Here is a 14,724-nt window from a genome sequence, read left to right as displayed (position 1 = left end):
AAACTTTATACATTTTTATATGTATATCTGTAAGAGGTATCTTAAAGAATTGTATTTTTAGAAAAAATGACAGGATTTAAAGTTTATTTATTTATATAAAAATTTCCAATACGACTTTTTCTAGACATTGTATTTTAGGAACTAGTAATAATGGACGTAAGATCTTTTATACCATTATGTAATTTAAACTCCTGGTATATTGGAAAAAATATTAAAATTAATTTAGACAAAAACTGGAGATACGATTCTTTACCTCTAAGGTACAGATATATATTATATTATTTTTACTCCTGCATGCTTTTATGCAACCAACTCGTCTCATCCTGCCTTATCAACGTACGTTAATATACAAATCTGTTTTATTGACGATACATTTTTACTGAATTACCGTCAATCGATCATTCGCCCGATTCGCCGATTATATTTCGATGTTTGACCACAGTGTAAAAAGGCGCACCGTCCGATTCTTCCATGGTTCTGTGACTGTCACGACTCACGCACAGTTAACGCACATCATCACATACATAAAATACCGAATACGTTAGCCGTACATACGGCCCGCACCATGTCCGTGAGAAAGCTGTTTCGTCATTTTCGTAAACGAGATTGAAAGATAATCGGACTTACGACACGCGGGCGAGCTCGCTGTGCGATCGACGACGAACCGGCAATTAGGTAAGTCAACTCCGTCGGACGCCGGGACGTGAGAAACGAGAACGAGAAGTCCATCAACGATCACACGGTACACGGTGTCCGGAGATGGCGCGAGGCGGACGAGGTGTACTCTCGATTTTCAGGGGGAAAAAGTGTTCATTCTCTCGCCTTCGTAGCGTCGCGTCTCGTCGCGGGGACGCTCCGCGTCGAAAAAACGAGCGCCGCCACGCAAGTCCGCGCAAGTCGTGGCGTAAAAACGTTCGCCGTCGCGTCTAACCTCCCATCCGCTCTCTCTTTCTCTCCCACGTTCGATTGCACGATGATTGACGCGCGATCTCGGTCCGTCGTCCGTTCGGGGACGAGTGCCGGATTAAAGGATGTACTCTCGGTCGTCGCGAACGACCGACAGGCACCCGCGGTATATCCCGTCGATTAATCCCGTCGATTGTCCAGTCGATTTGGCGAAGTTAACAGCGTCTTAACTTCGCCCCGCCTGTGGCTCCGATCATTTGGAGGATCAGTTCAGTTTAAGTTTGTTCCTGGTGGTTTTATTGGTGGTTTTTTTCGTAGTGGAACGGTTCTCGGGATCTCGAGATCTCTCTCTCTCTCTCTCTCTTTGTCTCTGTCTCTTTCACGGTTGGTAAGTAGCCGGAGGAATACTCGCAAATACTCCGGCAAGGTAGTAAACAGCGATTACTCTTAGCGAGCGTAAGCGCGCCAAAAGATGAAGCGCCTTACCTTCCCTAAGTATACGAGAAACATTGTAACTTTGTCATCTACGCGCGTATTTAAACAAACAAAAAAAAAATTATACTTTACGTTCGTTGTAAGCATTAATACAGTTTTAGCCGTTTATGCAGCTTCTGTTATTCTGTACTGTATAATACAATCGTTACAATAGAATCGTAAAATCTTTTGAGGCATATTTATGAACCTCATTTGAAGATATTGAATTTTCAAATGACGTATTCCACTTTGTGCCACGTGTCTCTTTCTCTCTGGAACGCGTGTGCACATGGAACACGAACTCATAGTTTCGTTATATACCTCTAAAGTTAAGTATGACATCTACCTTTGATGCATATACGTAATTTGTGTTTACACATTGGATTACATACGGTACTGCAAATACTTATCGGTCAGATATTAGTTGTTAGCGCATGCGGCAATAATGAATGGTAAGTAAGTACGGCCAATTCAAATTTTCAAACTAAACTACAATGATTAACAAAAGATTGATACGCTAGCAGAAAACCGCTACTACAGGGTTGGCTGATGCAATACGTGAAATTATATATTCACAGATAAAAATCCAGCTGTCTGTGAATGTAACGTTTGCTTACGCTCATTGGTGCGTCGTTTTTCTTCCAATGTGCTCTTTCTGTGTAGCGATGAAAAAAAAAAGTTACCTTCGCGAGCCTTAGAGACTTTCACTTTACTCTGCTGCTTACCTCTCGTAAGCGAAATGCAATTGCAATTTTGTGCCAACCTTGATGTACTATGATCATCACTTTTTTGGCCTTATAAGATTTTGATATTTTCAGAAAATATTGCTGACCGTGCATCCGCTGTTACGGCCGTACCATGCAGAACTTTGATGATCTTGATATAGAGGGACGTAATCCTTCTCACTTAGCAGAAGAGGATAAGGATAAGGTAAAGGTAAAAAAACATAGGATGATAGCGCTGAGGGCTACAGAAACGCCCAATTGCCATGAATTATTATCAATAGTGCGTACAGTAATTTGTAAACAGATACGCAACTTGTCAAATATGCAAGTCCAGATTCAAAATAATTTGTTTTTTACGCATCTACGATACAGATTTAACATTCCATTCTTCGCAAAAATGATATATGGACCGTCACGGATATTTTTGAAATTAGCATTCGCCAACGGAAGATCATCCGCCTCACGAATCGTTTATGTTTCATAGGAAGAATATGATCGGAAGCGTATAATGCGATGCAGCGTCACCGCTGAAGACGGCGCATTGAGACCTGTCTACTCCGAGACCGAAGATGGTGATATATGGTGTCATATCTGTAACGTTGCCTTATTCGGGGCCCATAAATTGATAAATCATAACTTGTGTAATCGTCACAAAATGAAACTGGACGAATGGCCATATCCGGTTATGCTGTGGTCGAAACGACCGGATGTGGCCAAGATGATCGCGCCAGTGCAATCCGCCACTATCAACGATACCCTGGCGCCTGGTGAGCCAGTACCACCTGGTATGGAAGATCAAATAACGCGGACCACGTCGATACAGATGAGCTTAGATCGCCATCAGAGCTCGCCGCTCGTCGGCCTCGAGTACCTACTGGAGTTGGTGGACAACGACTCCTGCGAACCGAGTTACACGTGTGTTTTGTGCGACAAGCGTGGCGATCCGCGCACAGTAATGGCCCACATTACCAGTTACAATCACCGAATCACGTATCTGAATAGACATTTTCCAACTATATCGCGAGCAATTACGGAGTTACCGCGTACCCCTAACTATAAGCGCGGGGCCAATGAAATATCGGTGTTAGTGGCGAAGAGAATCGAAGAAAAGTTCGGAAGAATGAAGCCGCAAATGGTAGACAAGGCTCAATTTGAAAAAAATAAGATGCAATATATCAAGAGAGTATATCAGGATGTTCATTTTAGGTAAGTCAAAATAAAGTATTCAACCAATATTATTATCGTTGATCAAAATTGATCTTCTCAGTTTATGACTTACGTTCAATGTTGCAATTTTTTAGTAATTTAAATTTTTTATTTGACTTTGTCATATGAAAATCAATTTGACTGTTTCCTATATACAGAGAAACGTCAGAATGTACATTTATGGAAGTTTACGATATACGATGGGTAACAAATTTTGATGAAAAAATGGCAGAAATAAATGGTAATGTTAAAAAGAAAGGTGAGTACAACATTTACTTTTTATGACTGTTTCTGAAGCGATAATAAATAATAAAATTTTAAAATTATTAATCTCCATCAAGATTCCCCTGATAAAAAGATTGACGATAAAAGTAAAAAAGAAGAGAAGAAAAAGGAAAAGTCGCCTAAAAAATTAGAATCTAAAGGGGAACTTACGAAATCGTAAGTAGATAAAGCAGTGAAATCAAAAATACGATTGATAAGTGTAACTTCCACAAATTTTAGATAATATTTTAACTTATTATTTCTAAATAAAATTTAAGCATTTTTCATTAGTTCAATAATCGAATTTATATCCAAGTTTGATTATTTTTCTTTGATTATTATTTTTATATCTATAAACTAAAGCGTCGTCTATAATGGCAGCAGGAGTATACAGTAAGACGTAAGCAGTAAGTTATTGACTAATGGAACTGCTTACGTCTTACTGCATACTCCTGCTGCCATTAACAGGAGTTTAACAGGATGATAATAGTACATTTTTATTTTGTCATTATTTTCTGTTAGAATTATAATTTTCGGATATGAATATCTTTGAACTTTGGAATTATCGTTCTCATTTTAGGGGTTTCAAAATGCGTATAGTTAACAAGGATAAAATGAACCTTCGTAAAACCTCACCGAAGCCTGAGGAAAACGTACAAAAGTCACCAAAACGACCCTCGGATGATACCAAGTCGCTTTCATCACTTTCGAGCATATCTAGCAGCCCATCGCCGTCCCGTTCAAGATCTCGCTCACCGAATCGGAGTAAAAGAAAAAGTTCTGTCGAGAAAAACACAGGAAAGTATCGTAGTAGCGTGCGACACTCGCGACGGTCGCGATCACGATCGCGGTCTTTACAGCCTCTTAGGGAACGCGACAAGTGGGATAAATACCGCGAGCAGATTAGACGTGCCGAGGAAACGTTAGATCGTGCTTTGAAGTTCCACGAGAAGAATCCCGAAAAACATCCGTCTTATCCAGACGAGTGGAAGAAATTCTGGAACAGACGATACAAGGAGCTCCAGGCCGAAGGTAACGATCCAAGCAAGCACGACTTCAAGCCGGAGTGGATTGAGTTTTGGAACAAGCGGATGCGCGAGATTCACAATGAGCAGCTTCAGCAACGAAAAGAAGAGATTAGAAAGAGACTGGAATTACCTGAAGATAAACCGCCAGAGAAGTGGATCCCACCGAGGCGAGAGCGAGAGCGAGAACGAGAGCGGGAACGAGAACGAGATCGTTCCCCTATGAAGCGCAGCAGGCATCGCATGGAAAGCGACGATGAAGTAGAGTACGTCGGTACGAAAACGATCAAGCCTGACTATTATGACCGTCACGAACCCAGAGACCGAGATTACGTATATTCCTCGTATTCGCGCGGAAGAGGAAGCGTATACAGCCATAGTTATCCATCGCGTACTAGGCCGATATATTACGCGACGCCGTATCCTGTAAAAGATAAATCACCTACTCCACCGCCTGTCACGGAAGAGGTATTGACAGAAGATCTCGAAGTCGTCGGTTTATTGCGATTACTCACAGCGCTTGAGGGACAGCTAGGCTCCCTTGGCCCTAAGATAGTATCGCTTTTGTCGAAAGCCTTAGCGGCTGAGAAAGCAAAGCCAAATTCTGCCGAAGAATTGCTATACGACGAAGAAGTGAGCGTCCTGTTCGAGACCGTTAAAGAAAAGCTCAAGGGTCAACTGTTTGCGGGCATGGTGGAAAAAATGGCGGTTACAGCCACTAAAACCGCTATACAGAATATCGCTAAATTGCTACACAGGGCTTCTGAGAGCAAGAAGAAGCTAGAAGAGGAGAAGAAAAAGAAGGAACGAGAACTTCTGGAAGCATGTAAACCTACGACGAATTACATCAATCGGACCACATATTCAAGACCGGTGGAGATAACTACACCGGTCATTAAATCTGAACCGGTGAGCGTGCCAGGTGTCGGCACAGTTGACAAAGTCGCTATCGCTCAGCAGATCGCCGCAGCCCTCGTCGCGCAAGGTAGAACAAATGTCTCGCAGGAAGAATTAGAAACTCTCATTAATGCTGTAGTCGGCATGGCAGAGGCGTCAAAACACTCCGATAAACCTGTCACCACTGCTGATTTCGTCAAAGGTCTAGCGAATTGCGGCACTGTCGCTCCTCCAGCAACAGAGCCTGCCAAACCAACAGTAACTATTTCGGTCGAGTCTGCTCAGCCTCAGGCCGCGAAAGTCGAGGATTTATCAGACCACGATCTGAAAATAAAGTTGCAAAAGTTTAAGGATCTGAGCACACAGGAGCAACACAGTCTCATAAATTCTCTGAAGAAGCTTGAGGCGAGTGATCCGACCCGAGTAGAGAAATTGAGAGACTTCGTTAATCTCGGCATGACATTACCGTCGCCATCATTACCGGTATTGGGAAGCGGAAAATCACCGAGCCCCGAGGTCGAAATGTCCATTGGCAAAGGCAGGAAGAGCATATCCCCGTTTTCCACTCGTAAAGGCATTCAGAATCCACCAGACGATGAAGATAAATGGAAACCTAAATTGGATATGTTCGCGAACGACGAGGACGATGAGTTACAAACGAAGAAGGATAGCGAAGACAAAACTAAGATCAAAACGATAGACCTGTCTGATGATGATGACGACTATACGTATGAAGATGTCTTCAAGGCAGCGAGTAAGAATGTAAGTGAAAATGAAAAAGCGAAGAAGTCCCGTACGTTTTCCAAGTCGCCGACATCGTGGTCTCAATCGCGATCACGGTCGCGATCGAGATCGAGATCGCGATCAAGATCAAGGCCGAGGTCGCGATCACCGATATCGAGGCAAAAGGAAACTGCGAAAACGAATGATCCGAACGCGATACTGAATGAAACTAAACGTCTGATTGCGAACATTATGTGCGACTTGCCGAACAAATACGTTCCGAAATCGCTGAGTCTGGGTGGCGAAAAAACCGAGCCGGTAGCGAGTTCCGCCGAGCCGGCGCCGCCTGGGGCAATGCCGACCTTCTACAATCAAGGTTTTCTCCAGAATAATCAGCCGCGGCCCCAGGAACAGCCGATGACCTATCCTAATATGTCGAATCAACAGTTTCCAAATTATCAACCGCAACCGCAAATGTTTCCTAATAATCCTGGATACATGGACAATGGTTACAATTATCAGGGTTACAGCAATCCGGTTAATCCAGGTCAATACGGCGGACCGCCGAATCAGTATCCCCAGCAAACTTACGGCTCTTACGGTGCACCGCAAGCCGTACCTCCGCCAAATTACGTTCAGCAACCCCCATCGCAGCAATACGATCCTTACATGCAGCAACAGCGATTTTATTGAGTGAAACGTCCTTCGCTTCATCGGTGACCTCTTCAATGAACATCCGCATTGCGGCGCGTCAGGTTTATACGAACTTGAACAAAGTCCTAAGTCCCGTTCTCTTTCTGTGCGCAGATGTCAAATTCTTAACTCCCTCGTTTCTATTCAAGCTTTATGTATTTTTAACGAAATGGATCAGATTTCATTTCGTAATTGACTAACAATAATTGCACAGCACTTTTCGTTCTATTTACGCAAGTGCTTCTGTAGTGTTTATCAAAAAAGTTGTACTTAGGAATTTGTAATTCCAAATGTTTCGCCTTCTCTGCGCATGTATATATCTTTATTTATTCCTACAAACGAAACGCATCTATTGCTATCTCCACATGCGATGAGTAAAAAAAACAACCATATATTGTCATATTCGAGTTTGTCATTTTCAAATGGGATAGAGAATCTCGTTTCGATGCATGACAACTCGCGAGAGCGTGTCAATTGTACGTTAAACATGTAATGTCCGAAATTTTCTTTTTTTACCCGTATTTCCAGCGTCTTTTTCATTCGTAACTCGCATTCGTTTTTGCGTGAGTTTTCATGTATCAGCTGCGCGGGTGCGTGTCAGTGAAAGTCTTATAAGCTGTGTATATCGACCGAATGTACGTCGCGTTTGAGTGAATTGTACATGCACGAAGTGAATGTGTGTCGTTGTTACATACATCGTACAACTTCGACCAAACGACAGTAAGTAAAATGAACAGACTAATCGCCAGATCGTGTGCATCGTCACAACGTGATTTTACTATTTGTAATATATTTGATAAGTAATAATCATCACCGCTTTTGTCGTATAGAAATTGCGATATTTAATAAAGCAGATCGCAATTATCGTGTAAAAGGCGTTTTAGAATACTGAAATACTTCACACCGGCGATATTCAGGACATTTGACATTTACTATAATCAAAGTGTAATTGTTGAATAAATATGTCACAAGAATAGCGCATTAATTGTAATATATTTTCCATTAATTTAAAATAATACGAATTTTGAAGATTTATTCTCTTTCCATAAAGATAATTGATAAACATAATTGACCGGCTAACAAAAAAATAAAATAAAATAAAATTAACGAAATAAATTAAAAATAATGTATCTTACCAAATACATATACCGTTCTTTTTAAAATAGTCCTTACAATGCAGAGAAATCAGGGAAGAGATTTTCAACTGGGGAAAATTTCAAGAGCTATTTTATACTGTATTATTACAACAGTTACATGCTCGACGTAGCGATATCATATATTTACGCATTGCACAATGACTAGAGAATTGCAGACATATTCCGTTCTTTCCGTCCGTGTATCTCGAGGTAACCGCGAAGAATTAAATAAAGCACAGGATGCGGTTCATACAATATGTACATTCCCCTTTACAAGCGAAAAAAACAAGCGCATCGGTCGGGGTTTCAACGATTTCATTTACTTCGGTACGAGGCCTCTGGTTTTGGGGTAAACCGGTGCCGGGATCTGCTGCATCTTGGTGACGCTCTTCGGCCTAACTCGCGCCGACTGCAAACGCGACTTGCTTCTCAGCCTCGTGCTCGAAGCGTCGACGTCTATGTCACCCTCGTCGCGCAGAGCCTCCTCCAGAACAGCTTGAATCGTTGGCGCGATCGCGGGTCCCTGATAATCCAAGGTCGTCCGTGCCGGCATGTCGAGATCCAGGTTCAAAATGTTCTCGCCCGCGTAACGGCATCCTCGTCCCATCGCGAGCGCGATCCGCGCGTACTCCGAGACCGGTCTGCGCGCACCCGGCACGGAAGTCGGTCGCTTGATGGCATCTATTCTCGACGGATCGGGATCTTTCACGATCCAGCAATCCTCTTCTTCATCCAGATGGATTCTGGATAGGATCTTCGTCTTCTCTTCTTCGGGAATGAAGTTCTCGATTATGAGGTACTTGAGCTTGAGCTCCTTCATCAATTCGTGCTGCTCCTGCTCTAAATCTCGTCTGTCCCTGTTGTAGTCACTGGTCACATCCTCTAACTCTTGTTTTAGAGCCTGCAGCTTGGTGAAGCACTTTCGCAACTTCCTGGACTTGACATCCACCTCCTGCTGCAACGTGGTATAGGTCTCCCTCACGCCGACCATCGTCAACTCTTCGTCCTCCAACTTCTGCTGCATCTCGACCTCACGCCTCTTACGTTCTGCGATCTCGGCCGCCTTTTGCTCCAATGCCCTTTGCTGTTCGTTCGTGTGATCAATTATATTCTTACCGCCGCAGAGCATCTTGCTCTCCAAATCCTTTATTCTTTGGACGAGATTCTCAGTCTCCTGCTTCTCGGCCTTCAACTGCTCCGCTATGAGTTTCTTGTCGGTCTCGGATACCTTATTGTCTTCGCTCCGACTATCGTCCTCGGATTCCGAATCGATTGTCTCGCCCTCCTTTTTCCTTTTCAACTTTTTCTTCTTTCGTTGCACCCCACCTTTCTGCGCGAGTTTTTCCTTCAATCGACCTATCTCCTCCTGATATTGCCTCAATAAAGCATCCTTCGGATCCTCGTTAATCCTAGGCTTGTTCTTGATATTTTTAGCACGGCTAGCGTATCGCAGAGTCGTCAAAGTCTCGTCATAGTTGTAGCTGGCCGGCCCGATATTCGCTACCATGATCGTCTTCGAATTACCACCTAAAGAGTCTTGCAGCAATCTCGTGAGCTTAGAGTCTCGATATGGCACGTGCGTGGTTTTACCGTCCACCAACGCCGAGATCACGTTACCCAAGGCCGATAAACTCAGATTGATCTTGCTCGCCTCCTTCAGTCTCTCCCCCGACGATCCGGTTTTGCTTTGTCTCTCGCTACCCGCGAGATCGACTAGATTTAAGCGTCCCACTCTGATACCACCGGTGTCACCGATACCGCCCATCTCAATAGTGATGAGAAAGATCGCGTGCGACCGCGAACTGTGCTCGTTCATGTTCGTCGCACCGATCGTCCTGTTTTGATTGCCCACGTTCATTAGATGCTGTATCTCCGTCGCGCTCTTGCAAACGGCGGTCGACAGGTCTTTGACGTACACTCCGATATCCGGCTTCTCCTTCAACTCGAAGCGCAGACTCTGATCCGGATGCAGCAGGTCGCGTATCTCCTCCTGATAAATCTCCAGATAGCTGGCCCTCACCAGATACTGCATGTTCTCCGACCTGCCGATGTGGTTGAATATGTGCTCGAAGGAGCGCGGGATGACGCCGCGCCTCTCGTGATCCATCTTGGTGCCCTCCATGGTGTACGTCTTTCCGGTGCCGGTTTGCCCATAGGCGAAGATAGTGCCGTTGAAGCCATCGAGTATCGAGGACACCAGGGGCCTGACCGTCTCCTCGTATAGCTCCTGCTGGCTGGAGTTCCAGTCGTACACCGCGTCGAAGGTGAACACCTTGACGGTCTCGCTGGACGGATCGTCGCGCGGATGCCGCACCTCTACCACGCCTCTAGACGGGATCACGTCGACCACGCGGCCATAACCGCGAGCGATCTCCCGCTCGTCCATCGGTCGGCATCGCACGACCACCTGCACGCACTGCGTCGGCACATCGGCGACTGCACTCGACTTCATGTTCTTCTTCTTCCAGGTTTTCTGCTGGTTGTCCAATTTCTCCATACCGGCGATCAAGTACACGGCTCTCGTCTGCAAAACGTGAATTTATCGATCATCCTTGATCCTGACCGAATTTGCTTGTTTCAACTGGCTCTCATATTTTAATATTTAAGGAATTGGTATTTTGATCATTTTTTTTTAAATAACTACCTCTTCCAAATTGAAGTCGACACATATACCTGTTACCTTAAGATCTCGATATTCTAGCCTTGTATACAGATAATAATTTAAGACTACGCTATTTTCATTATAATTATTAATTAATTATATATTTCTTGCAAAAAAATCAGCATATGAATGCAAAATTGCTTCTACTTCAAATTTGAATATATAATAAATATATTTTGGTCTAAAATTTTCTTCTTACAAATGATGCATTTACAATGTTAATAGGATCTCATAATGTTATTGAAAGATAATATCGCAATTTATAAATTCTTTAAACCGATTGTAATTTGTAATGAAAATACTCTTTCTTCATATGACAGTTTTTTCGCTTTCCATGATTCTGTAAATTCTTAAACAGCAATGTAAACGTACGTGATCAATTTTTCACATGATGATCGGTCTTTCTAACGAATTTAATTGGACACAGTTACGCAATAAGGAACCAGGCACCATTTTCGTGGTTTTTAGTTTTTATATTGCAAAGTGCACTTCATGTGTGGATAGAAGATTTTCTAAAAACGCCTATATATGGAACTATATTTGAGGAGGATTACAATTCGGTCATTAAATTTGAACAATTTTATTTTTAATGTTTCGTGGAATTTCCTCTAGCGGAAAAGTAAGGTTTTGGAGTTGATTCTACATTCTATTGAAGATCGGAAGAAATCTTTGAAAATAGCGCATAACAAATGAGATTAAATTAGACGTTTTCTGCGAATGGTAGCATTTTAATTAAAACCAAATTAAAAGGAATGGCGATTGTGTCACCGAAACTTGAAGCAAAAAATGAATTAAAGGAATTTTATACGCATCGTCACATAGATATATACCTAAATAGCACAATCTTGTTCTTTAATCAATTCATCGTGGCCCGATTGCTCGATGTTACTTTCGTGAAACTTCGTCGCCATGCTCACACGACATTCAGAATCGATAAAACTTACAGGCATGAAAATGCACTAGTCACTAGTCAAATGAAAGTCATGCCCTATGCAATATTAATCGTTACGTTATATCATAAGATTTTGATTACTTTTTTATTTATATTTAATTGCTTCATTACTAATCTTAATTACACAATACTTTGCGAATTTTTATTATACAATATTATTTTTCGAACTTCTCTCTCTCATTTCTAGAAAAAAAGAAACAGAGAAGTGCGAGAGTAGTTTTTATATTCTATTGATTGAAAATGGATTGTAAAGCCTCGATATAATCGCCTGCAGGCCTGTAAGGTGGTATCGACCACATTTTCCGGTTTCATTTAAAATGCATTCCAACTGCATTCCATTTGGAATAGTATCAATCGAAATAACGGAATATAAAGTTAAAATTCAAAATAAATCGTCAATTCAGGCTACGAAAAAAGGCTCGATGACATTATATAGAGTGTTTATCTTAAGTCGCTATTTATTTTGAAATATTTCATCTATAAAAGTTTATCCGACCAAATCATTTAAACATAACTTTGTAGAATATAAAGTTATAAAATATAATAAGAAACAGGTAAACGCTACATATCAAATATCAAATTTTATATTTATTAAGGTACATATCCGTGTTTATTTCTTTCAATTTCTTGTCGATTGAAAACTCAAGTATATGGAATTGCAAAAATTACACTACAAATTCGAAAATAAAATAACCACAAGAAAATAATTGTAAAACACATCTTTCTTTTTATGCGCTGTGTTAAGACGCAAGGCCTATCAATAATTTGAACACAGCTTTATAGAGTACCTACATTTTAAAAGCTACGTATCAAATTTAATATTAAGGCATATATCTGTATTTATTTTTCAACTCCTCGTCGATCGAGAATTTACACGAAAGTACAGCGACGCAAGGAACTACCTTATAAATTTGAAAATAAAATAATCATGAAACCATCTTTTTTTTATACGTTGTGCTAAGACGCAAGGCCTGTCAATAATTTAAACACAACTTTATAGAATATCTGTAACAAGAAAAATATATAAGCTACGTATCAATTTTGATGTTAAAGCACATCTGTATTTATTTTTCTATTTTTCTTCCATCGAGAACTTATATGGAATTGTAGCGACGCATAAGAAACCCCATAAATTTGAAAATTAAATACCCACGAGAAAATAATCGTGAAAACGTCTCTTTTTTATCCGCCGTGCTAACAATAAGACGCAAGGCCTGTGTCAATAATTTAAACACAACTTTATAAAATATCTGTAACAAGAAAAGTATATAAGCTACGTATCAATTTTGATGTTAAAGCACGTCTGTATTTATTTTTCAATTTTTCTTCCATCGAGAACTTATATGGAATTGTAGCGACGCAAGAAACCCCATAAATTTGAAAATTAAATACCCACGAGAAAATAATCGTGAAAACGTCTCTTTTTTATCCGCCGTGCTAACAATAAGACGCAAGGCCTGTCAATAATTTAAACACAACTTTATAAAATATCTGTAACAAGAAAAGTATATAAGCTACGTATCAATTTTGATGTTAAAGCACATCTGTATTTATTGTTCCATTTTTCTTCCATCGAGAACTGATATGGAATTGTAGCGACGCAAGAAACCCCATAAATTTGAAAATTAAATACCCACGAGAAAATAATCGTGAAAACGTCTCTTTTTTATCCGCCGTGCTAACAATAAGACGCAAGGCCTGTCAATAATTTAAACACAACTTTATAGAATATCTGTAACAAGAAAAATATATAAGCTACGTATCAATTTTGATGTTAAAAAGCACATCTGTATTTATTTTTCTATTTTTCTTCCATCGAGAACTGATATGGAATTGTAGCGACGCAAGGAACCCCATAAATTTGAAAATTAAATAACCACGAGAAAATAATCACAGAACTATCTCGTTTTTTTTTTATACGCTGCGCTAAGACGCAAGGCGGCTTGTCAAGTTCGTGGTGTACTTACCCGTACGGTTAAGGGTTAAACGTACAGAATGTACACGCGTACGTGCGCGTCACGTCACGTCGCATCAAGAGGGAAGAAGCGACGAGGACTTCTTTCAAGGATTTACTTTTCCGTGCCCGCCGATCGGGAGAGGCGCGCGCGGACTGTGAGGGATCTCGTTCGCGTTGGATTCATTACCGTTTCTACGTGTTGCCCACCGCCGTGAGGTATCGGTATTGATCCATCGTTTAGCCCAAGGATTTGTTGTCAACGGCTCACGCCGTCGTTCTTCCCCGCATATTGATTCTCGCGCAGCGACGGGGGCCCGCCGGGGAGACCGGAGTCGGCAGAATTGCGGATCGAGAAGCGTTTTAACCGGCACACCCGCGATCGTTCACTTCACGGCACTCGCGCTACGCGAAAGCGATCGCGTCGCATGTCTCTGACAGGGAAGGAGACGAGGACACAAGGCACCGGAGGAACGGCGTGAATCATGAATGTCAGACGTGCGCGAGCGGCAGTCTCTCGCCGCGCGACGCCGGGCTGGGTAGTGCGGAGTGGGGGCCGCGGGGGGACGGGGGACCGTCGCGAAATCGATATCTCGCCCCCGTCATCGAACGCGGCGAGACGAGTCGGGAAAGTCGAGTCTGGCGCGCCGAGCGTCGAGCGAATTCTACTTTATCGACTCAACGTCAAGCCCGCCCGCCCGCGCAGCCGGTCGATCTCTCTGAAGGTGGAAGCACATAAAATTGCAGGAGCCATGAGCAGACCGACGTATAGCTGGCAAACAAATTAAAAATTATTGAAAATTATCTTATCCAATCGTTTGGAAATCATTTGGAGATATTTGGAAAAAACTTTTCAGAGAGTTTGGAAAACCATACAATAATCACAATTAATTAAAATCAATTAAGCGTATAATTAGCAGAAAGTGTCTAAAAAATATTTTTTTAAAATCCAATCGCTCCAGAATCATTTGGATAAAGTGTCGATATAATTTTTCATCACCGTGAAAAATTTATGAATAATGATTACCCATATATTTTTATATAACCATTTTTAACCTTAATTTAATTTTTAATTAAACACGTGTATCTGGAGCAAATTATATTCTT

The 14,724-nt window shown here is 41.8% G+C and overlaps 2 protein-coding genes across 7 annotated transcripts; one reads left to right on the top strand and one right to left on the bottom strand.

Annotated features, from left to right (window-relative positions):
* The first annotated feature begins 468 nt into the window (after window positions 1-468).
* Window positions 469-7,887, top strand: LOC139770292 (uncharacterized protein CG7065-like). 4 transcript variants are annotated; one of them, XM_071702165.1, is made up of 6 exons: window positions 469-675; window positions 2,199-2,310; window positions 2,590-3,311; window positions 3,470-3,570; window positions 3,653-3,752; window positions 4,156-7,887. In XM_071702165.1, exons 2-6 carry the CDS (start codon window positions 2,239-2,241, stop codon window positions 6,911-6,913), a joined length of 3,753 nt encoding a protein of 1,250 aa, XP_071558266.1. In that variant the 5' UTR covers window positions 469-675; window positions 2,199-2,238; the 3' UTR covers window positions 6,914-7,887. The 4 variants fall into 4 exon arrangements, with proteins under 4 accessions (XP_071558266.1, XP_071558264.1, XP_071558265.1 ...); XM_071702163.1 differs by having other exon boundaries at window positions 2,199-2,316; XM_071702164.1 differs by lacking the exon at window positions 469-675 and adding an exon at window positions 687-1,294 and having other exon boundaries at window positions 2,199-2,316.
* Window positions 7,888-8,123: 236 nt separating this feature from the next.
* On the bottom strand, window positions 8,124-14,144 carry Klp68d (kinesin-like protein 68D). Of its 3 annotated transcripts, none has more exons than XM_071702169.1 (2): window positions 13,631-14,144; window positions 8,124-10,573 (listed from the first exon to the last, which is right to left on the bottom strand). In XM_071702169.1, exon 2 carries the CDS (start codon window positions 10,544-10,546, stop codon window positions 8,369-8,371), a length of 2,178 nt encoding a protein of 725 aa, XP_071558270.1. In that variant the 5' UTR covers window positions 10,547-10,573; window positions 13,631-14,144; the 3' UTR covers window positions 8,124-8,368. The 3 variants fall into 3 exon arrangements, with proteins under 3 accessions (XP_071558270.1, XP_071558271.1, XP_071558272.1); XM_071702170.1 differs by having other exon boundaries at window positions 13,808-14,144; XM_071702171.1 differs by lacking the exon at window positions 13,631-14,144 and adding an exon at window positions 12,817-13,014.
* Window positions 14,145-14,724: the final 580 nt, after the last annotated feature.

This window comes from Temnothorax nylanderi, unplaced genomic scaffold, assembly GCF_030848795.1.
Source record: "Temnothorax nylanderi isolate EJ_2023f unplaced genomic scaffold, tnyl_v1.0 TNYL_tig0028_pilon, whole genome shotgun sequence".
Lineage (NCBI taxonomy): Eukaryota > Metazoa > Arthropoda > Insecta > Hymenoptera > Formicidae > Temnothorax > Temnothorax nylanderi.
This window is presented reverse-complemented; position numbering and strand designations above follow the sequence as displayed.

What these genes read in the sequence shown, in the direction of transcription:
- LOC139770292 (XM_071702163.1), top strand. Translation starts at nt 2,239, where the DNA reads ATGCAGAACTTTGATGATCTTGATATAGAGGGACGTAATCCTTCTCAC. An exon ending in AGGATAAGGATAAGGTAAAG is followed by an intron (nt 2,317 to 2,589) that starts GTAAAAAAACAT and finishes TATGTTTCATAG; the next exon opens with GAAGAATATGATCGGAAGCG. An exon ending in TATCAGGATGTTCATTTTAG is followed by an intron (nt 3,312 to 3,469) that starts GTAAGTCAAAAT and finishes TCCTATATACAG; the next exon opens with AGAAACGTCAGAATGTACAT.
- Klp68d (XM_071702169.1), bottom strand. Translation starts at nt 10,546, where the DNA reads ATGGAGAAATTGGACAACCAGCAGAAAACCTGGAAGAAGAAGAACATG.